The sequence below is a fragment of the Perognathus longimembris genome, chromosome 15 (assembly GCF_023159225.1).
Source record: "Perognathus longimembris pacificus isolate PPM17 chromosome 15, ASM2315922v1, whole genome shotgun sequence".
Classification (NCBI taxonomy): domain Eukaryota; kingdom Metazoa; phylum Chordata; class Mammalia; order Rodentia; family Heteromyidae; genus Perognathus; species Perognathus longimembris.
This window is the reverse complement of record NC_063175.1, coordinates 17,282,254-17,307,196: the sequence shown is the minus strand read 5'-3', so window position 1 is coordinate 17,307,196 and position 24,943 is coordinate 17,282,254. Positions and strand designations below refer to the sequence as shown.

Sequence of the window (24,943 nt, the reverse complement as noted above, 5' to 3'; positions counted from 1 at the left end):
AGCACTGCTAACTACATAGTCAGGTATTGAATGTATAGGAAAGTAACAGATGATCCATCACTTTCATGTAAAAAAGGCAGTGGGACAATATCCAACAGATGTCTCAAGATGGACTCTTCAGACATATTCAGAAAATCCCCTAAAGATAAGACTTAACAAGTGTTAATTAATGGGGTCAACAGGGACATGATTCTTTCTTATATTACCCCTCCTTGTTCTTAATGTGTTATTGTAGCTTTTCTGCCCAGACCTTTGTACAGGCAGCCTGTCACTATCTGCTGGATTTGCTGTAACTTTCCTGTTTGATTGGAATGGGGGGTCCTCTGGCCCCAAAAGAGAGTCAAATTAATGATTTGATTGGACATGAAAAACAGTGGGTAACGTGATAACCAGCTTGAGGTGGGGGGCATCAGAGCCATCGGAGCAAGGTTTGGAGGTCTATTTATTGGGCAAGATTGGGGCAAGAGGTAGAATGGAGAGTTTCTTTCTTATCAATGATACCTCATTGTTCCCCTAGATTCAAATGATTTGGGCATCATCAACATAGAAATGATCTGTGTGAATGTTTTATTTTGAGTACTTACTTCATAGACTATTCAAAATGGATATTACAAATCCTCATAAGATAGTTTCTTTTAAGAGAAGAATATGATTATGCAATTTTTGTTTCAATCATTAAAATGGAAAATAGGAATCTTTAAGATATTTTCATTGGGAGGAAGAAGGGTAGAAGACTGCAAGTTCTATTCTACTGTTTCAGCAAGAGACTATTACTCTTTGAGAGCAAAACCAGGATCATTACTAAGAATAAGAGGAAGTTAATGAGTAAAGTAGAAATCTGAAATTTGTAGTACACAGTCAATTTCTCCGCATATGTAATTTTTAAAGACAGTAAATCATTTGACTTTATCAAAAAAATAGGTTCCATATTTGAGAAACATAATTTTTTTTCAGGTCCATTAATTTCTTTGCAAATGGTATATCGCTGTTTTGTGCTTAAGTATAGACAACACATTTTCTTGATCTATTCATCCAATGAGGGGCATCTGCCTTGTTTCCTCAGTTTTAGCTCTATGAAGTTTTCTAACTCTCTGGAAATATAGAGACATATCAGTAAAATTGGATATCATTATCCTATGTATCTTGTGGCCCCTGGGGCTTGATTGGGGTATATAACAAGACCTTACGTTGACAGATACTGACTGATGGACATCTTAAAACTCCTACGGAATATTCCAGTTTCATAAAGAAGCCATGAATACCAAACTGAAGCCCTTGTTGGTACCACAGTGGATGATTATGCTATGATCTGATTAATCTTAGAATGTTTCTGCCTTATACTTGAGTTGGTCCTTCAAGATTCACATAATCAGCTGGGCACTGGTGGCTCATGCCTGTAATTGTAGCTATATAGGAGGCTGAGATCTGAGGATTGCACTTCGAAGCCAGCCTAGGCAGGAAAGTACATGAGATTCTTATTTCCAATTAACCACAAGAATACCAGAAATAGAGCTGTGGCTCAAAGTGGTAGAACACTTGAGCAACAAAGGTCAGGAGCAGTGCCCAGGCCCTGAATTCAAGCCCTAGGAGGGGGGTGGGTGAGGAAAGAGATTCACATCGTCAATCTTTCAGGGATGGTTGACACTGGAGAAATTTCTAATTTAAATCTTCTAACCATGACAGAATTTTCCACCTATGACAGAGTGCTGGCCTTATAAGACATACATAAGTATTATTATTCTACGTTTAGTCAAAATGAGGCCATTTTTTATCTCTCCATGAATGGCTGAACTAAGGGTTTCATTTTTCATTGCTAAGCCTCTAACCCAGGGCCTCATGCCTAGGCAAGCACTCCACCAACTCAGCTACCTCCCTAGCCCCAATTTCCTTTTTGGTGTGGGCTGGGGATTGAACACTGGACCTTGGCCATGCTAAGAAAGTGCTCTGCTGGTAAACTATAGACATAGGCACAGACCTCTAGGATTTTCATCACAGTTTTGTGGGATTTTTTTTGCTGCTTGTTCTGGGCTTGAACTCTGGGCCTGGGCCCTGTCCCTGAGCTTCCTTTTGCTCAAGGATAACGCTCTACAACTTGAGCAACAGCTCTACTTCCAGCTTTTTGCTGATTAATTGGAGATAAGACTCTCATGGACTTTCATGCCCAGGCTGCCTTTGAACTGTGATTTAGCCTACTGTATAGAATTATAGGCATGAGCCCCCAGTACCTGGCTCAGAGTTCTTTTATGAAATTACCATTGATAGCTATAAAAATAAATTTTCCTTTTTGTTACTGTTTCAAATCAAATACTTTAGAAGGTGAGTAAGTGTTATTAGAAAAGTACACATTTCTTTTTAAAATTTAAGAAAGCTAGAATTTAATAAATCAGGAAATAAAACTGTTTTACATTCATGAGCTTAATACTGATAAATAATTTTATTACTATAAATAGTTTTCATTACTTCTTTTGGTACAAATAGGAATGCCCTGTAGTCCTTAAAAATAGAAAATATGAGAGGAAATTAAATTTTAAGACTCTGATGCAGATATAAAAGATGTAGCTTCTCAACTACATGCAACTTAAATATATGAAAAGAATTCTAAATATGTGATGAATTCAGGTAACATACAATGAATAGGTAATTTCCCCATGTGTCATATGGAAACAAATTTTGCCACTGTACATTGCTGTTAAATAATTTCTCTGCTCTGAAAACCATATGTACAAGTGAGTATTAAGTGTAGTACTAGGTTGAGGGTGGACTCAGGGAGAGAAGGGAAGATTCCAACTCTACCCTGAGAAATCATGCCTGACAGAAGGAGCTGTGAGAGAACCCAGAAAGGTTTTCCAGCAATATGAAAGAGATAGAAGTTCAAGATCAGAGGTCAAAATTTCTATAGGAGTTGAGCACAAAAAAATCTGCTTCTCAGTTTTGCTTTAAAAGTGGTTTCCTCCTCCTCCTTGAAACTCTATTTCCTCGATCTCATCTAATTTCTTTGACCATGGTTTTGGTTTCTATAGTTTCAGATTGACATATATATTGATTCTGACCTGATTTTCATGCCTTGAAGTTCAACTTCTTGCAATATATTTCTACTTGATAGTTTGTCAATACCTAAAATTTAATGTACTGAAACACAAATATAATGATCACAAGTATATCCAGTCAACTACCATCTCCCTCTCTTTTGTCATTACCATGACATTACTTAAATACAGAGTCCTATTTCAGAGTGCTTCCCCAGTTCTCCCTCTCCTTCCATTTCTCTTCACTTATATCATATGCATCTAATACTACTTAGCAATGTCTGTCTCTGTCTATCTCCCCTCTTGCCATCACTGACCTACCTTTTACTTAGTGCTTGATACCACACTAACTGCTTTCACAGATTTCCCATTTGTTTCTAGTAGAAGATGCATTACTCAAAATGGCCCTGAAAGGAAAACAGATTTCTACTGCTTTGCTATCAAAATTGTCTGGGGTTTCCAGATGATCTAGAAATTGATTAGAATATCATACACTACATCATGGTTTCAATATGTCTTCTAGCCATAGGTAAGTCATTTACTGTGTTGAGTGTTTTCTTTGCTCAACTGCAGGTAGTACTTGTCAAGATGGGAGGATGCAGTGGGATAGTACATTGTGGTACAACATTCTTCCCCTATGGAGTATCAACTCATTTGGTGGGTATTCATATCAATGAAACTGATTAATAAGATAGTTTGTCTTTCCATTTGGGGAATTTCCAATGGCTCCTGAAGAGACAAGAGCCAGTTCCCAAATTCTTTCAAGTGTTTTGAGGTGGATCTATGCAATTAGCCCGCAGCTAAGTTATGTGGGGGTGTACAGGGCACAAGAATTACCAGCAGTGTTTGGAAAACAAATCCATGATTCAAGGAGATGGACCAAAAGCCTATTTTAAGAGCCAGAAGCTCTTTGTTGGATTTAGAAACTTTTTAAAGTGCTAAGGATTTTGTTTGGAAGTCCAGCCTGGAGAAAAAAAGAGTTCCTTTGCTATCTGGTTTGCTCATTATTGTAAGCCAAATGTCCAGGGTAATGCATTGCATATAGAAAGTAAATAATTAAATAATGAATCAATACATAAATAAATGAGATAGTGATATGTATCTTTTATATGTTCTAGCATAGTGCCAAGTAAATCGGAGATCCTTGATCAATACTTGACTGGTAAATATATGGGTTTACATCCCAACTTGCCAGGGGTATTAAAAAGTGTGCCAGAATGGAAAACATCATCCCCATACATGAGTATGATGTACTATCATCACTGACTTCTTGTAAACTTATCTAGTCATTTATTTCTCCCCTCAAATCAAGTAGGAGTCATCTTCAAAGTGTGTGAGGAAAGTAAAATGAAGAGATGTTTTTTAAAGCTGGGGTTAAAAATTGTGTGTAACATTGATTTGAATATATTGGATGGAATGAAGAAAAAAACTATTTTTAGAAGATAGAGGCTAAGGAGGCATAGCTGTGTAGACTGTGTTTGACAAACTTGTTTATGTGGTGTATTTTTTCCCTTCAGCACTCAGTTTGTGTAACTCTGGTTCTGATATGAGAGAACAGCCAAATGCTTCCTCTGCCAGCAGGAATGAAGACTCTAATGTTAACAGTCTTTTTATCTACTTGGGGAGTGAACCAGGGTTGAAATCTCAGTTCAGTTTCCTGAGGGTTCTGCAGAAAGAACAGTTCCAGAAGTGGAAATTAAGACTGACATATTCTGAGAACATAAAGAAGGCAGTGTGGTTAGAGTGAAGGATATATGGAAAAATCATTGGAAATCAGACTACATAAATAAACATTAGACAGATTACAGAGTACCTTAACTAACATGGCAAATAGTTTAGATTGTGATCTGCGTCCATCATATTGAAATCATGCTTAAAGCAATAAAATCCTTTAAAAAGCCATCTGGTAAAAGCTAATATGCAAAATCTTTTAAAGAAGGTGGTTTCTCTAGATGAACTCTTGCACTTGGCCTATGGACAGAAATGTTCAGAAACTACTGGGGCTGAGCACTGGCATGCTTTAGACAGGTGACCCAAGTGGTCCACAGACAGAGAGAGCAGAAGTGCAGTACATGGGGGCAGAAAGCAGAGGTGGGGCTGCCAGGCCTGGGTGCCAAGGGAGGGAGCACAGACTGGAACAGAAGAGTCCCACAGGAGCCACTGTGGAAGATGAGGGGACAAGAACAAACATGGCAGAAGGTAAAGAAGGCAGCTACTAAATTGGAGTGGATTTTAGAAAATAGTTTGAGGCATCTAGACAATTATATCCATGAGGCCAAATGTCAGAAGAGAAAGCAGCACTCTTTTCCCCTACCAGTTTTCTTCCCCTTTTTAAACGGAGGAAACAAATGTCCATTACCCAGCCAGAAAGCTACATGTTATTTTTAGAAATGTTTAAAATGCTTAAAATGTCACCAGAACACTAGTTTCCTCCATGCCCTCCTCTAGTAACATCTTAGTAACGTTTAGTAACAGTTCCATTTTAGTAACATTTCTGTTCTTCAAGTAGCTTGACAACTGATACATAAACACTGATCTCTGAAAACAGTTTCCAAAGGAGTTAGGTTTAATTCTCCTTCAATCAGAAATACAACAAAATGATTTCTGAAAGATTTTGCTTGTGCTTTCCAAATCATGAAGCATCCAAATAAATCACAAATAAGTGACAGCAATTGAATCCCATTGCAATGCAAATAACGTGGACAGAACTGAATGAATGCTGGGATACGCACATCTGCTGAGGACCATCTCCTCTTCCTGTGCGTGTCTGAAATGTGTGATGCAAAGGCTCCCACCCTTTTCTGGGAACTCAGCCTGACCCAGGCAGCCTGGCTATTAAAGTTCTCTGCCTGCTGCCGGCAGGCACCCCACTGCTCCCCACTGCTCTCCACCGCTGAGATGAAGTTTCCTGACTGGTGCTGGCTGAGCTCAGCTGTCATAGCTGCTTGTGGCTTGGTGGTGGTGGCAAACAATGAACCCGCGAAATTAAAGGCCTGCCTGGCGACCCTGGAAAGCAAGAAAATGCACCTTGAAGGGCCAGTGCCCCTACCAGGTGACCCTGCCCCCACTGGCCATTCGGCTCCCACAGGAGTTCAGCAGATTAGAGGAGGTGTTCAAAGAAGTCCAGACTCTTAAGGACATCGTGAACAGCCTCAAGAAATCTTGCCATGACTATAAGTTGCAAACTGAGGACCACCAAGATCCCTGGAGAGGCTGGAGACAACAGGGTGAAAGAATTAAAGAACAAGGTGAGCAAGCTATCCTTGGAGCTGAAGGCCGCAAAGGAGAAGATCAACGTGCTGCAGGGTTGCCTAGAGAGGCTGAATCTTGTAAATATGAACGACATAGAAAATTATGTCAACAGGAATGTGGCCAATCTCATATCTGTGGTCAACAGTTTGAACAGCAAATGTTCATCCAAGTGTCCCAGTCAAGAGCAAATTCAGTCATGGCCAGGTATGTGTACTTGTAATAATGTTTTCTTATCATTTGTTCAAGGAGGTTATATAGCTAGGGAGTGTCCACAGTATTATGGCCCAAGGGAATAAGTTAAATAGGTGAAGGATTAAATACATAAGCCTTTCATTCATTAAAGTAGCCCAATACAAACAAGTATTTTCTGGAACTGGGACTTCAGATGTGCTACCTGACCTCATTTCAAATCACATCCCTGGATCTATATCCATGAGCAAGCACTTTCAATTTCAACATCTTATTTGCCAGACCTTCACACAAGCACAAGCAGCAAGAGAGAATTTCTTAATGGCTTTGTGCATTTACTCTATCATTTTACCCATGTGTTTGAACACATAAGAGAGAAGGTAATGTTGACAACTGTGCTTTGTTTATTGGACATTAGTTTGTCATTGGGTTGGCTGATTGCCATGCCTCACGTAGCAACAAGTGGTTTTTGAAAACTTTTTAACAAGCAATCTGCTGATCACAATTGCAAATCTCTACTTAAAATGGGAGACTGCATAGATAAAATAAAAGCCACTTTGTGCACATGCAAAAGTTTTTGCTTTGAGACCTAGTAGCACATAAATGTTTGAAGGGAAGGATTTTGTCACTAAAGGCAAGAATAAATTCTTTTCCCTCTTTGACATTAACCTAGTGTTCAAGCATAAACAGAATCCATTCTCACTTTCCAAATGACTTAACGTCAACACATATTAGAAAACACAGACCTAACTGCCTACTCTGCCTATGAACTAATGGTACCCCCAATTCCTAAATTCCTGGGACCACTTCTGTTCATGAGCCATCTCTGCATTAGGATCTCTGCATATCCATTTAAAGGGGCACAGCAGAGGCTACTTTTAAAGGGACACAGCAGAGACTACTTTTCATCTTAAAACACTTCAGGCATGCTCCATCCCCAAAGGACTTATCAGAGTGGGTGAAAGGCAGTGGTTTCAAAGACCACTGGCTGCTAATACTTTTGGCAGCATACATGTGAATTTCACAGATTGTAAAGCAGATGTTCATGATTTCGGTGACATCACTGAATATACAGAGAGCTATGACACTGGAAACTTATAGTGATATGAAAAAAACTTCATTTTTCGCCTAAAAGTTTTAAGAAAATATCTGAATATTCTGAGTCCTACATATGTGGCAATGTAGACGGTGCATAGGTATTCATGTCTGTAAATCCCTGATACTTGAGAGGCAGAGTTAGAAGGATTAAGAAGCCAGCTCCAGGCAAAGTTAGTAAAACTCTATCTTAAAAAATAAATTAAATCAAACGAAGAAAATTAAAAATAAAAGCAAAAGAAGTAATTGTGTAGCTGAAGTGATGGAATGCTGCTGCATGCACAAGACTCTGGCTTCAATGCCCAGTGCCAAAAAATAGCAGTAGAAGCTACAACAACCATCCACACAAATATATTTTGTGCCTTATAGTTTTCATATATTAAACTCACCTTATATCCCATACATTTTTATGAAAAGTATTTGGATATAAATAGCTGCCTTACATTTCTACCAAACTCCGTTAATGGATGACAATTATCTTGATCATAACCACCTGTTGTTTCTTTGTAGAAACCAAACATATGAAATACTGCATTCAGAATCACACAGCACATTATTGAAAAAAAGACTTTTAAAAAACAAGAGTTCCTGGGGAGCGTCCCACCACCATGCCAGTGTTGGTGCCAGCACAGCTTCCGGCACTCTGCACAACTAAAGCACAGAGCAGTGACCAGGAAGAAATCCTCCAGATAGTGGCAGACAGACGCAGATCGCTTGCTGAGCATGGACAGGCCAAAATTGCAGAGAGAGCGTGAGTACACCATGAAAGACATTCTCACTCCTGCCCACAGAGCAGCTTCTGGAAGCTAGCCCTTCCCCCACTGCCAGAGCAAAATGACATCTTTGAAACTGGCATAGACCTGGTCAGACCAGACTGGAACTAAATCAGGCCAGGGGAAAGCAAGGATAAAAGGACCATTATTTGTAAAGGGCAAGAGTGACTGAACTGTGAGAGCCCAGTAGAATGACCCCCCCCCCCCCCACAAGGCAGGAGGATCGTTCCTGGGATGAGGCTCACAGACTCAGGTAAACTCAGCCAGAGGTGCCCTGCCCCACCCTGCTCCACTGAGGCCACAGATGCCAACTCTCCAGCAGCTGGAATTTCTAAAATCAAACCAAAAGCAGAAAGCAGCTACTGGCAGCATGGAACAATCATACGGGAGAGTAAACTTCCCTAGACAGATAAATGGCCTCATTACAGAGGACGTCCACCAGGAAACCAAGCTGAATTCCACAGCCAGCTCCACCCAGGAGAAGGTGGCAAGGCCCCGGAGAAGATCGCCCTGACCATGAACGAGGCAAGCACTCTTGCCACTAGGCCATATCCCCAGCCCCTATTTTTAACATTTTTTTATTTTTATTTATTTATTTATTTATTTTTCTCTAATTTTTATTATCAAACTGACGTACAGAGAGGTTACAGTATCATACGTTGGGCATTGGATACATTTCTTGTACTGTTTGTTGCCTTGTCCCTCATGCCCCCCTCCTTCCCCCCCTTTCCCTCCCCCCCCAGTTGTTCAGTTCACTTACACCAAACAGTTTTGCAAGTATTGCTTTTGTAGTTATTTCTCTTTTTTTACCCTGTGTCTCTTGAATTTGGTATTACCTTTGAATTTCCTACTTCCAATACCAGTAAACACGGTTTCCAATATACTCAGATAAGATTACAGAGATAGTGTAGGTACAAACATAGGAAGGTGATACAAAACATCATCAATAATAGAAACTACACATACACATAGGACGTTGAAAGTAGTTATAACTGTGATATATCACTTGTTTCCATATCATGGAGTTCATTTCACTTAGCATCATCTTATGTGTTTCTAAGGGTATAGCTATTGGGCCTTGTGATGCTCTGCTATGGCTTGCCTAAACCTGTACTAATTATTCCCAATAAGGGAGGCCATAGAGTCCATGTTTCTTTGGGTCTGGCTCACTTCACTTAGTATAACTTTTTCCAAGTCCTTCCATTTCCTTACAAATGGAACAATGTCATTCTTTCTGATAGAGGCATAAAATTCCATTGTGTAAATGTACCACATTTTCCTGATCCATTCATCTATGGAGGGGCATCTGGGTTGGTTCCAGCTTCTCGCTATGACAAATTGTGCTGCGATGAACATTGTTGTGCTGGTGGCATTACTGTGATTTTGTTTGTGGTCTTTTGGATAGATACCCAACAGTGGGGCTGCTGGGTCATAGGGGAGTTCTATATTAAGCCTTCTGAGGAATCTCCATACTGCTTGCCAGAGTGGCTGAACCAGTTTACATTCCCACCAACAATGAAGTAGGGTTCCCTTTTGGCCACATCCCCTCCAACAATTGTTATTATTAGTTTTCTTGATATATGACATTCTTGCTGGGGTGAGATGGAATCTCAATGTTGTTTTGATTTGCATTTCCTTTATGGCCAGTGATGTAGAGCATTTTTTCATATGTCTATTGGCCATTCTCATTTCCTCATCAGAGAAGTTTCTTTGTAAGTCTTTAGCCCACTTGATGAGGGGGCTATTTGTTCTTTGCAGTTTTGTTTTGGAAGAAGGTAATTTTTTTAGTTCTGCATATATTTTAGAGATGAGGCCTTTGTCTGTTGAATGTCCGGTAAAGATTTTCTCCCAGTCTGTGGGCTTTCTGTTTATCTTGAGAGCTATGTCCTTTGCCGTGCAGAAGCTCTGGAGTTTGATGCAATCCCATTTGTCCAACCTTTCTTTGATTTGTAGCCTTTCAGGGTCTTTGTTAAGGAAGTTCTGTCCTGTGCCAAGGAGCCCAAGTGTTTCTCCTACTCCTTCCTTTAGTGTCTTCAGGGTGCCTGTTTTGATTTCAAGGTCTTTAATCCATTTGGAATTGATTTTGGTGCAGGGTGATATATAAGGATCTAGTTTTAGTTTGCTGCATGTGTTGAGCCAGTTTTGCCAGCACCACTTGTTAAAGAGGCTATCTTTCTTCCATACTATTGTTTTAGCTCCTTTATCAAAGATTAAGTAGGCATAGTTCTGTGGGTTTAATTCTGGGTCTTCAATTCTGTTCCATTGGTCTTCAGGCCTGTTCCGGTGCCAATACCAAGCTGTTTTTATTACTATAGCTTTATAATACAGCTTGAAGTTGGGTATTGTAATTCCTCCAGCACTGTTCTTTCTGCTTAGGAGTGTTTTTGCTATTCTAGGTCTTTTATTGTTCCATATGAATTTCTGGATTGCTTCCTCTATTTCATTAAAGAATGGTGTTGGGATATTAATGGGTATTGCATTGAATTTGTAGATAGCCTTTGGCAATATTGCCATTTTGATTATATTAATCCTCCCAATCCAGGAGCATGGGAGGTTTTTCCATTTTCTTAGTTCTGACTTAATTTCATTTTTCAAGCTTTTAAAGTTCTCTTCAAAGAGGTCTTTCACTTCTTTGGTTAAGGATATTCCTAGGTATTTTATGTTTTGGGGGGCTATTGCAAAAGGAGTTGCTTTCCTGATTTCAGCCTCGGTCTTCGGGTTGTTAGCATAGAGAAAGGCCGTTGATTTTTGAAGGTTTATTTTATATCCTGCAACTTTGCCAAAGTTTTGTATCAGCTCTAGTAGCATGGGGGTAGAGTCTATGGGATTCTTTAGGTATAGGATCATGTCATGCTGTCTCTGCGATGTCAGGTCCTCCGTGCTCGGCTGCCGTCTGGAGTATTTCTCGCTTTAGCTGCGCGGAGTGCTGGGGGCTGTGCCCGGCACTGTGCCGGAGCCGGCCCTGGTGCGGCGGCGGGACGCCGCCTGGAACTCAAAACTGTGTTTTCAGACCAGCAAAGTCGATTTTTCCTCCCTGTAGATAATCCCTGTACTGTTAGAACTTACTTTGGCTGTCTTTCTCAGAGAAACAGTTTCTATGAGGTGAGAAAACTACGATATGGGAGGGAGCTCTGCAGGGCACAGCCGCTCCTCCGCCGTCTTCCAAGCTACTCCTAACATTTTTTTAAAACTTTTTTATTTTCTTATTTTTCATTTTTGAGTTGTTGTTTGCATTTTGTTTTCCATTTTTGTTTGTGTTATTGGGTTGTGGTAGTTTCTGGTAATTTTTTTTTGTGTTTTGTGTGTTTTACCTGTATTTCCTGTATTTTTTCTTTGTTTCTCTTTTCACATTTTCTTTCTTTAAAATTACTTTACTTTGACTAACACCTTTACACATTTCTGCTGACTCATTGTCTATCATTTTAACCTCGTTCTTTCTACTGATTCTACTCTTATCCACATTTCCACATCAGTGAAACTAAACCAAAATCATCACTCCCCATTCATTTTACTCTATTCTCTTCACTACCCCTACCTTGCCTCCACAAATAGAAAGATGAATGAACTTCAAGAGTCCAATGAAAATATAGCTACCCAGCTAAAAGATTTGAGAGACAGCACTCAAAGCGAAATTAATAAAGTAAAGTAGTCCATGCAGGACCTAAGAGAAAATTATAGCAAAGACATGGAAGCTATCAAGAAAGACCATTCAGAAGGAAGAGAGATTCGAAATCAAGTAGCTAGCCTACAGGCCAGACTGGATGAAGCCGAGGATCAAATCTCAGGAACTGAAGATTCCCTAGAATCTATGGAGAAAGAACAAAAAACAATACAAAACCAACCCAACTGGCCAAACAGATCACTCCATGTGCTCCAAGATACAATCAGGAAGCCCAATTTAAGGCTAATAGGTATCAAGGAAAACCTAGAAGAAGTCAATGGAATAGGCAACCCATTTAATAGAATATTAGCTGACAACTTCCCAAATATCCAGAAGGATAGTTCTATCCAGATACAAGAAGGATTTAGAACCCCAAAATGACCAGACCAGAATAGGACATCCCACCAACACAATGTGTTGAAAACAGGACGAATACAGTCCAAGGAAAGAATCCTTAAAGCTGTTAGGGAGAAGAAAATGATTACATATAAAGGAAAACCAATCAGAATTACCCCAGACTTCTCAGCAAGCAAGAAAGCAAGAAGAAGCCTGAAGAGCCTGGAATGAGGTATGGCAAACCCTACATAAAAATAACTATCAACCAAGAACACTGTACCCAGCTGAACTCTCATGCATAGCTGAAAGTCAAATAAAAACTGAAACAATGTATCTCCACCAAACCAGCTTTACAGAAAATCCTCAAGGATGTATTACACAGGGAAAACAATCAAAATGACAATACAGAAAGAGAAATGAACCCCAAATAGAAAATCAGAATACTATATCAAGATTTGGGAAGACACAGCTGTTAACAAGAAGCTAAAAGGAAAGGAACAAACAATCATCTCTCAATCCTAACTCTCAACATTAATGGACTTAATTCTCCAATCAAACGACATAGGCTCATAAGTTGGATCAAAACTCAAGACCCATCTTTCTGCTGCCTCCAGGAGACACATCTATCTAGCAAAAGCAAACATCTTCTAAAAGTGAAAGGCTCAAATAAAATCTACCAAGCAAACAGACCCCATAAGCAGGCTGGAGTTGCAATCCTAGTATCAGACAAAATTGACTTCAAACTAAAAAACAGTAAGAAGAGACAAAGAAGGTTACTACATACTAATATAGGGATCTCCTACAGGATGATATAACCACCCTAAATATCTACACACCAAATACAGGAGCACCCAACTTCATCAAACAAACACTACTGACTCTAAAAACACTCATAGACCCAAACACATTGATAGTTGGAGACTTTAACAGTCCACTGTCACCTCTGCACAGATCAACAAGCCAAAAACTGAGCAAAGAAACCTCATAAATTAACAACTGCATACACCAACTAGACTTAACGGACATCTACAGAGTATTCCATCCAGCAACAACAGAATTCACATTCTTTTCAGCAGCACATGGAACATTCTCCAAAATAGATTATATCTTAGGGAACAAAAAAAATCTGTACAAATTCAGAAGTATTGAAATCATTCCCTACATTCTCTCAGACCACAATGAAATAAAATTAGAGCTCAACTCAAACAGCCACCACAGAAAATCCTACAGTTCATGGAGACTAAACAACACACTGCTGAACCATCAGTGGGTCACTGAAGAAATTAGAACAGAAATTCAAATGTTTATGGAATTAAACCAAGATGAGCATACAAATTACCAGCTCCTTTGGGACACAGCAAAGTGAGTACTCAGCAGAAAATTTATATTTTTGAGTGCCTACATCAACAAACTGGAAAAACAGAATTTAAGGAACCACCGTAAGCTCCTTGAAAGAGAACAAAAAGCCAAACCCCAAGCCAATAGAGGGAAGCAAATAATTAAAATCAGGAACAAGACAGGGATGTCCACTCTCTTCCCTTCTCTTCAACATAGTACTAGAATTCCTAGCCAGAGCAATTAGGTAAGAAGAAAACATAAAGTGGATCCAAATAGGAAAAGATGAAGTTAAACTTTCTCTCTTCACAGATGAAATGATCCTATACCTAAAGAACCTCATAGACTGCACTCTCAAGCTACTAGAGCTGATCCAAAACTTTGGCAAAGTAGCAGGATATAAAATAAACCCTCAAAAAATCAATGGCCTTTCTATATGCCTATGGTGCAAAGACCTAGGCCAAAATCAGGAAAGCAACTCCTTTTGTAATAGCCTCAAAAAACAGAAAACACCTAGGAATAACCATAACCAAGGAAGTAAAAGACCCCTACGATGATAACTTTAAAAGCATGAAAAATGAAATTAAGGCAGAACTAAAGAAATGGGAAAAACCTTCCATGCTTCTGGATTGGGAGGATTAATATCGTCAAAATGGCAATATTGCAAAAAGATATCTACAAATTCAATGCAATATGCATTAATATCCCTACACCATGTTTTTTTTTAATGAAATAGAGGAAGCAATCCAGAAATTCATATGGAACAATAAAAGACCCCGAATAACAAAAACAATCTTAAGTAGAAATATGTGGGTTGGAGGAATTACTATAACAAACTTAAAGCTGTATTACAAAGCTGCTATAGCAATAAAAACAGCTTAGTATTGGCACAGGAACAGGCATGAAGACCACTGGAATAGAACTGAAGACCCAGAAATGAACCTGCAGATCTATGCCTACATAATCTTTGATAAAGGAGCTAAAAAAGTAGGATGGAAGAAAGATAGCCTCTTTAACAAATGGTGCTGGAGTGTGGGGAAAGAGGAACCCTTCTCCATTGTTGGTGGGAGTGCAAATTAGCACAACCACTTTGGAGAACAGTAAGGAGGTTTCTCAAAAAGCTCAATATAGACCTACCCTATGACCCAGCCATACTACTCCTAGGCATCTATCCTAAACAGCAAGTCCCAAGATATCAAAAAGACATTTGTACTTCCATGTTTATTGCGGCACAATTCACAATAGCCAAAATATGGAAACAACCCAGATGCCCCTCCACGGATGAATAGATCCAAAAAATATGGTACCTATACACAATGGAATACTACATAGCGATTAGGAAAGGTGAAATATTGTTATTCGCAGGGAAATGGTCAGAACTTGAACAAATAATGTTGAGCGAGACAAGCCTAGAACACAGAAAACAAAGGGGAATGATCTCCCTGATACATGACTGTTATGAAAGGGAGACAGAGAGACTGTAGAGACCAGGTCTGTGAAACCAAAAACTGCTTGTCAAATGGAATTTACCACAGGATTGGGGCAGCGACCCAACAGTATGTAACTAAAACCAAACAACTACTCAACATATAAAGGTCAAAAATTGACCTCTCAGTGGAATACAATAGCTCAAAACCTATGTATTTACATTCATATAAGACTACTGTTGACATATTGTCTAATATCTACATTACATTTAAAGCCCAAGGCGAATTTTCTTGGGCTTGGCCACATGGCTACTATATATGTTCTTGATACATTGTATATTGTATATATGTCTACCTGACCTAGAGAAGGGAAAGAAAAACATGGCATAAGATATCACAAGAAATGTACACACTGCCCTACTATGTAACTGTACCCTTTTTGCACAACACCTTGTCAAAAAAATTTGTGTTCAATTAATAAATAAATTAAATTATAAAAAAAAACAAATGGTGCTGGAAAAACTGGTTCTACACCTGCAACAACCTAAAACTAGATCCTTATATATCACCCTGCACCAAAATCAATTCCAAATGCATCAAAGACTTCGAAATAAAAACAGATACCCTGCACTGCAAGAAGGAGTAGGAGAAACACTAGGGCTCCTTGGCACAAGATGAAACTTCATTAATAAAGGTTCAGAAATGCTACAAATCAAAGAAAGGCTGGACAAATGGGACTGCATCAAACTGCAGAGCCTCTGCATGCAAAGGCCATAGCTCACAAGATAAACAGAAAGCCCATAGATTGGGAAAAGATCTTTACTGGCCATAGAACAGACAAAGGCCTCATATCTAAAACATATGCAGAACTAAAAAAATTAAATTCCTCCAAAACAAAACTGCAAAGAACCAACAGCCCCCTCAACAAGTGGGTTAAAGACTTAGAAAGAGACTTCTCTGATGAGGAAATGAGAATGTCCAAGAGACATATGAAAAAGTGCTCTACATCACTGGCCATAAAAGAAATGCAAATCAAAACAACATTGAGATTCCACATCACCCCAGTAACAATGTCCTTTATCAAGAAAACTAACAATAACAAATGTTGGAGGCAATGTGGCCAAAAGGGAACCCTACTTCATTGTTGGTGGGAATGTAAACTGGTTCAACCATTCTGGCAAGCGGTATGGAGATTCCTCAGAAGGCTAAACATAGAGCTCCCCTATTTCCCAGCAGCCCCATTTTAGGGCATCTACCCAAATGAACACAAACAAGAACACACTAAAGCCACCAGCACAACAATTTTCATTGCAACACAATTTGTCATAGCTAAAATATGGAACCAACCCAGATGCCCCTCAGTAGACAAATGGATCAGGAAAGTTTGGTACATATACACAATGGAATTTTACGCCTCTGTTAGAAAGAATGACATTGCCCCATTTGTAAGGAAACAGAAGAACTTGGAAAAAATTATAGTAAGTGAAGTGAACCAGACCCAAAGAAACATTGACTCTATGGTTTCTCTAGGTTTAGGCTAGTCATCGCAGAGGATCACAAGAGCCTAATAGCTATTCCCTTATGAATGCAAAAGATGAAGCTAAGTGAAATGAACTCCATATTATGGAAACGAGTGTTATATTACTACTATAATTACTTTCAATCTGCCATGTGAAACTGTAGCTTCTTTTGTAGATATTCCTCTTGTATCCCCTTCCTGGGGTTGTCCCCATGCTATCACTCTATTTCATCTGAGTAGCCTGGATACTGTATATACTGGTATTAGAACTAGGGAACTGAAAGGAAATATCAAAATAGTGAGACAAAGTATAAAAAGACAAAGGACTCCAAAAGCAACACTTGCAAAACCATTTGGTGTAAACCAAGTGAACAACTCATGGGGGGAGTGGGAAAGGGGGAACTGGAAGGGGAGTGAGGGAGGAGTTAACAGTACAAGAAATGTACCCATGGCCTAACGTATGTAACTGTAACCCCTCTGTACATCACTTTGACAATAAATAAGTTATTATTAATTAAAAAACAAGAGCTCTTTTTGTATAGTTGTCAAGGAAATTAAATGTGAATTTATGATCAACCCTTTGCACTTGAGCTGTGATGTATCATTTGGAACATACGCTATAAAACTTCCTTCCTGTGTCTAGACCACAGTTCCATGAGAGCTGGGATTGTTTGAGTTTTAGGACAGAAAAGCAGTGGCTATGTGAATAAGTTTTGCTTCCAGGCAGATCTGTATTTGTGTCCACCTCTGCCTATACTGCTTGTGTGAACTTGAGTGAGTCATTGGTGCTGTTTGGGTCTAAATATCCATCCTCAGAAAGCTGATGGTAATCCTTGTATGATAAGGTGATGTACAGATTAAATGTGACACTTCTATCAACGTTTAGCAGAATGTCTAGAATGTAGTAGTCCTCATTAAATATTAATCTTACATACTCATCTTTAGTGTTGTTTGTTATTCATGTTATCACGATTATTGCTTAGCGAAAGTATGTTAGAGTCTTGTCTTTCACACCCAATTCTTGTTCTAAGGCCTTAAATGTCACTCACTTGCTGACCAGGTTAAGGTGAATTTAACAGAGGAAGAGCTGGTTATCACCCTTAATGATCAGACTGCCTTTATGTAAAGAGTTCTTCAAACACATGCTTTAACAAAATCCAATTTTCTTTTCTTCCTCCTTCAGTTCAACATCTAATATATAAAGATTGTTCTGACTACTATGTAATAGGCAAAAGAAGCAGTGAGAAATACAGGATTACCCCAGATGCCAAAAACAGTAGCTTTGAGGTGTACTGTGACATGGAGACTGTGGGAGGAGGCTGGACCGTGCTGCAGGCTCATTTTGATGGAAGTGCCAATTTCACCAGAACATGGGAAGACTACAAAGCAGGCTTTGGAAACCTCTGGCGAGAGTTTGGGCTGGGAAATAAGACACTTCATTTTCTGACCAAGAGCAAGGAAATGACCTTGAGAATTGATCTTGAAGACTTTAGTGGTGTCAAACTGTATGCCCTATATGACCAGTTATATGTGGCCCATGAGTTTTTCAAATACCGTTTACACACTGGCAACTACAGTGGCACAGCTGAGGATGCCTTACATTTTAGTAAGCATTACAACCATGATATGAAGTTTTTCACCACCCCAGATAAACACAAAGATCACTATCCCTCTGGCAACTGCGGGCACTACTGCAGCTCAGGATGGTGGTTTGATACATGCCTTTCTGCAAACTTACATGGCAAATATTATCACCCAAAATACAAAGGTGTCCATAATGGGATTTTCTGGGGCACTTGGCCTGGTATGAGTGAGTTACAGCCTAGTGGCTACAGGTTCTCTTTCAAAGAGGCCAAAATGATGATTAGACCTAAGCACTTTAAGCCATAAATCACTAGTGCTCATCTCTCTATGCATTTATTATCAATAGGGCAATGGATTCCTATTCTCTTTTTATGACTAAAAATTGTCTCTGAGTAGCAGATTCTTACGCTACATAGCTTTGGAAAAATGTGCATTTAAAAAGACTCATCTGAGGCTATCGTTCAATGCATGCATGAAAGCACTGAGAATTATACATTTTACTTGTAAATTTTTTTAATTTCTATTAATTGAGGAGTTCACTATTATTTGTATTACTTTCTAAAATAAAAAACATGTTTATTCAATAAGAGATTCTCAGAAGCAACTATTATGGCTGTGTCTAGACAAGAACATTAAAAAATATATACCCACATTCTAAAAATTATTTGTATGTATGTCTCTAAATACTGAGATAAACTTACTCAAATTGTTGCATTTATTTTGGGTCAAGAAAATAGTACAGCATTTTACTTTCCAAACAATGGAAAATATGCATGATTAGCCTATTTGTGTAATATACACAGAGTGTAGAATTTGGCATTAAAGTTGGGCATGGTGATGCACGCCTGTAATTCAGCAATAGGGAGGTTGAGGCAAGAAGATTGTGAATTTGAGGTCAGCCTGAGCTAAATGTTGAGATCTTGTCTACAAACAAACAAACAAACAAAAAGGATCCCAAAAAATCCAAGGCCTAAAATGCCTTAAAATGTGATAGCCGCACATTTAGAAAACAATGGAATTCATCAGCAGTGTATGACTTGTTTGATGCTGGATAGTAAACAGTATAAAGCTTGCTCACTATTGTGCTAGACCACTGGTAGACTGTCTTTTAGGGGTACAAGGGCTTGGAGGAAGAACAATTTATGTGCACTTTGAAAGCCAATTTTTAAATCTAAAGAAATGATATTGTTGAGTAATACACTCAACTTAGCTTCAGAAACACTTATGTTTTCTATGAATGAATTTATTCATTAAAAACATGAATTTGGGAATATTTGTTAAATATTTGAACCCTAACTAAGCAGGATGCTTATTTCACTATCATAAATTCAAAAATATGTGTTTATTTTTTTTAAGAGAGTGCCTATTGACTTTAATAGGTTTTAGGTATAATTTGTGGGGAAGTTAGCAAATAAACATCCATGAAAATACTGTCTTTGCATGTTATTTTAAAGGATCAAAATTTTTATACTTTTATGACATTTTTCTACTAAATTCCTTCACAATAAATTTCTTTTTGGAATAATTCATGTCAGTCACTATAAAATATACTGTAGTTTGATAATCTTTAACATGTTGATGGAAATAAATTATACTTGATTCTCCTTTACCTTAACATGATAATCCACTAATATATGCCACTGTTAATAAATGCAGAGTATTTACAAATGTATTTTTAAAGTCTTGTGTTGATTTCATTTTGATGGTTAACATTTATCATAATTTTATTTTCTGAATATTATGATTCTTGAAAAATGATGACTGAATTTAGTCTTTAAAAATTCAGAGTTGGGTTGATCAGCCAGTGAGAGGAAATCAAATTTTACTGACAAACAGTAAAGCTAAACTAATGGCACATCCATTGAATAAGTAGTTTAAATATACAAGGCACAAAAAAATTATCTGAGTCTAGTGCCAGTGGCTCACGCCTATAATCCTACTCAGGAGGCTGAGATCTGAGGATCTTGGTTCAAAGCCAGCCCAGGTAGGAAAGTCCATGAGACTCTTATCTCCAAGTAACCACCAGAAAACAAGCACTGTGGCTCAAAGTGGTAGAGTGCTAGCCTTGAGCTGAAGGGCCCAGGGACAGCTGCACAGGTTCACAGTTCAAGCCCATCACTGACAAAAAATATTATCTGAGCAACAAAATTTGCTGGTCTTTAAATATGAATAGCTATCCAAGGAAAGATAAGAGATGACTGATTATAATATAATAAGCTCTTATTTGAAATCTTTTTTCTGTAACCAGGGTTATTATGTCTGTGCCTTCTTAAAAACTTATAAAAGATTTACTCTTCAAATCCATTTATTCTTCAATGAGTAAACCACCAGTTATTATTTGTAAAATTGTATTTATATGCTCTGTGAAAAGTTATGCTCTGTGAAAAGTACTGTTTTCTAAATAGGAAGACAGAAGCAAATAAAAGGAAACCATTATTTTACTTCCTTCTGGAACACTGTTGACACTTTTGCAATATAAAATTTTCCATTTCCTTCTGGAATATTGAATTTCACCTCTTCTTGCTCTATTGTTAATGCTGCTGATAAAGTTCAACCCCCTTAGCACAACAAAATACTTCATAATATTAGCCAATACCTCCACTTTCTGTCTCTCCCAGTTCATTTGCCACATGACTGCTAGAGGGATTACTCAGAAACACAAGTCTGAGCTTGTACTGTACTGCTTCAGACTTTCAACACTCTCCACTTCCTGTAAGATAAACTTCAGCAAACAACCCCTTTCCTGAACCTGATTTCTGTCTTCCCTTTCAGTGTCATTTTCTGCCATTACTCACTTGTGTTTATACTGAATGACTTGTACTCAAACAAACCATGTTCTCTCCTGTTTTCCTAATTTTGCACACATTATTATTCCCTTGGTCAAGATAGAACATCATCCCATACCACTGTTGGGAACTGGCCAAGGATAAGGACTCGGGAATCAGACTTCCCAGTTTTGAATTGAGGCTATGTCAGTTGTTAGCCATGTGATCACAGTCAGATTTCCTTGAGCGATGAATGAAGATAGTCTACTAGTCTGACTGATAAACTCTTATTGGAATGATTAAACAAAGTAACATAAGTAGAGCACTTACAACATGTTTTACTTAATTATCATCAACATCCTGAATAGTTCTTTCTTCTGGGCATCTGGGTCTTTTCTCTCTGATATTATAGTATCTCATGAATTTCAATAATTTATATGATTCAGTAATTATATATTATTCAATAATTTTCTAGATTCTACCTTGAAATAAGTGTTTAAATATGAGAAAAGAAAATTTGAGGCAGCAGCACTAAACAATATGTGAGCATTGAGGAAGAGCCAGAGATTACAGAAGCTACAGTTGTAATTGGGAAGAGAATGGGTGATGTCAATTCTGAGATTTGAGATACTGATCCCAGGTGAGATGCTGTTAAAAGCCATGGGAAAATACATCCAGACAAATTATATATTAGAGGAGTAGGGCATAGTCATGGTGAGCTTTTAGAAGGGGTCCTAGGGATATGGCTCAGGATCCATGGCCATAAAGAGAAGCTTGGCTGTATGTAGTAGGCTGAATGCTGAGTGTTTACTAGACTGAATTCCTAAGGAAAAGCCTTTCATGTTTATCATACTACCAAGAGTTTACTGTAATTCTGAAATGAATTTTAGTTATACAAAAGTCATGGATTGTTCTTAAAATTACCATTTAGAGTAACCACTCCATCCCTCTGCACACCAATCTCTTCCCTTTCCCAGGAGGTAACAAGCAGAGGTGGCTGAGTCCAAACTGCAGTTTCGTTCTGTCACTGCCAAGTTGCAACATCTTCTCAATCACAGCCTTGCCAGCTTTCTTTTGTTTAATGTCTATAAAGAGCTAGAAATAATGGGAAAGGGTGTGTCTTAGAAGACTCAGAATACTGAGACTCCCATTATGAATGTGTCTCACTGAATGTTTGATGAGGCTGTCTTACTGCAGGACAATGTTGTTTTCTTTTCCAAGGGAATGATCTTAATTTTCCTTTAGGCTTCTTCATACCACTTGACAGACTCTCTGGACTAATAACAGGGAATGTCTTCATATCAAGTATAAAGTCAAATGAGAGAGGAAGATGGCACAAATTTGCTCATTTTTACCAAGAAAGAGAGGTGTAGACAGATTTTTGAGGTTACTTGACTAAGAAAGAAGCAGAACTTTAAAAGTCACTGGATTCATTGATACAGTTATACTTATCAGAAATTATGGATTCAACTGTGTAGTGTAAGGAGATGTGTCTGATTTCAAATATATTTCTTAGTTTACACAAACCTTGATTCAACAACAGTTCAGGCTAACTCAAATTGAGAAGCAAGAAATTTCTTTAAAGCTCAAAAGACTGAAAAGCATGGGTGTGTTACCAGCTACACAAGAGGCAAAGACCAGAGGACAACAAGTTTTAGACTAGTCCTAGGGCTAGAAGAGATCCTGTCTCAAGAACAAAATGAAACAAAAGGAATGGGGACATACTTCAAGTGGTACAGAACTTCTCTATCATTCATGTCAGAGGTCCTGGGTTCAACACACATAACTTTAAAAAAATCCAATGACAATAACAATGACAAAACCTCTAAACCTCAAATACTTACAAAGATAGGAAGTTTGGGGATGAAGTTAGGCTTAATTAAACAAATATTTGCTGAATGCATACTATGTTCCTGGACATCTTCTAGGAGTTGGTGACCAATACAGAAAAAATAAGCCAACATTCATAGTTTATATGTTATCAGATGAGATAAATACATGTTGAAAAAGTAAGAACTTGGGGCAATTCATGGAAGGGGTGTCATTGATCAAGATGTACTGGTCTCATAATCTAACTTCTGGAATTGAAACCCCTTTGTACAAATACTTGATAAAATATGTTTTTAAAGTAAAAAAAACAAACAGAAAAAGTAAGTATATAGGAGCTCTAGAGAGTGGGGTGGTCTGGCTATATATAGAGGCTTGGGAGAACTCTCTGTGGAGGTGAAATCTGAACAGTGACCTACAGAAAGGAGTGGGCGACATCTAGAGAGTAGGTGGCATGTTAGAGGGGGTAGAGGAGAGATCATTGGGCATGGAAGACTAGGGATGAATAAGACACTGGGTTAGATCATCTAGCTTTATAAGCCAGGGAAATAATTTGCCTTTAACTCTGAAAAGATAAGAGCCTTGAGGGTCTGAGCAATGGAGGGACATGATTTCATCCTGTTTAAGAGGATTGTTTTTGCTGCTGATAGAGGCAAGGATTGGAATGAGAATCCCTGTTTGATAGTGCTTCCAATAACCCAGAGAGCCATGAGGACAGTGTTACCAGCGAAGCATGTTTACTAAATGCGCTGATCAAAAGTCAGCTTTGGATAGTTTAAAAAATATAGAGGTGTCTCAAAAACCCATAAGATTTTAGCCTGAGCTATTTTCAAAGTTGGGACAACAATTAACTGGAAAGAAAAAGTGAATGGGGAAACTCTAGTAAGTGTGTATGTGTAGGGTGGGGTGTGGTGGAGTAAAGACTAGAATCAGAAGATTTTAACATGCTAAGTTTAAATGAAGGAAGTATCATATGGGTATAGGCATTGGGATAGCAACCTGAAAAGTTCAGAGAGGACATACGGAGTTGGAAATGCATTTGAAAGTTGTGAGAGTATAGATGGTAATGAGCCCATAGGACGGAGGAAAATCATCTAGTACATAGGTATAAATGGAGCAAGGACTGTTCTAGAAAAAGCCTGTGGACAAGCTGACCTTTCAGAGGTTGGAAATGAAGAGGACCCATTATCCCATCCACCCTGTAATTACATCAGTTGAGAGGTCTCAGAGACTCTTGTGTGGAAAGGGGCAGACCTTTATTCTCACTGACACACACACACACACACACACACACACACACATTCTACATTATTGTGGGATTTCCTACACACATACACATACACACATATATTTTACAATGTTTTAATTTGAGATTCCTTTGTTCATGGCTTCTGCAAGGAAATGAATGCCTTGGACACCATTATGGCATTGGCAACATTCTTCTTTTCCCTTTTTTTGTGTGGTACTAGGGATTGAACTAGGGCCTTCCACTTGCAAGGCAGGTGCTTTACCACTTGAGCCATGACTCTAGCTCTTTTTTGTTTGGGTTATGTCTGAGGTAAGATCTTTCATTATCCCAAGGTAGCCTGGGATACGATTCTCTTACTAGTGCTTCCCTGTGTTGTTGGAGATGACAGTAACCTGTCCCCAACCCTTGAGTGAAATGGAATATTGAAAATTGTTATGCTTCAGCTGGCCTTGAGCCACAATTGATCTCCCAATATATGCCTCCCAACTAGCTAGGATTCGAGGTTTGTGCCACTACACCCAGATGGAAACATTATTTTGTTGAGTTACTGGATGTCTTTAAATAAAAAAGGAACATTGTGATATTTCACACTGGTGCAGAATACTAATTTGTATCTAGGACATCATATTACAATAAAAGAGGAGACAATGACCCAATGAAGCCTCAACTATTAACTTTTTGGGAGATGCCATCTTGTCAGGCTGAGGTATTTCCATTCAACAGAGAGAAAGAGGGGGTGGAGAGATTGTATCTTCACACATGCATGCCCATAGGAAAAGAAATATGAACTGGCCCACAGAGCATCAAAAGACATCCTGCATTTTTAAGAGCATACTGTAAATTTAAAAAATTGCTTAGTCATTAAAAATCATCAAGGTGATTGTCTGCAATGATCATAAATATTT

General features: G+C 38.5%; 2 protein-coding genes across 2 annotated transcripts in view; one reads left to right on the top strand and one right to left on the bottom strand.

Annotated features, from left to right (window-relative positions):
• LOC125364126 (coiled-coil domain-containing protein 146-like) overlaps positions 1-24,943 on the bottom strand; it is a 116,002-nt gene that overhangs the window by 74,476 nt on the left and 16,583 nt on the right. The gene's annotated exons all lie outside the window — the stretch shown is intronic.
• On the top strand, positions 5,925-18,649 carry LOC125364127 (fibroleukin-like). The gene is given in 4 exon segments (XM_048363578.1): positions 5,925-6,043; positions 6,045-6,230; positions 6,232-6,482; positions 17,797-18,649. Coding segments are annotated over 4 exon segments (1,263 nt in total). The 3' UTR covers positions 18,504-18,649.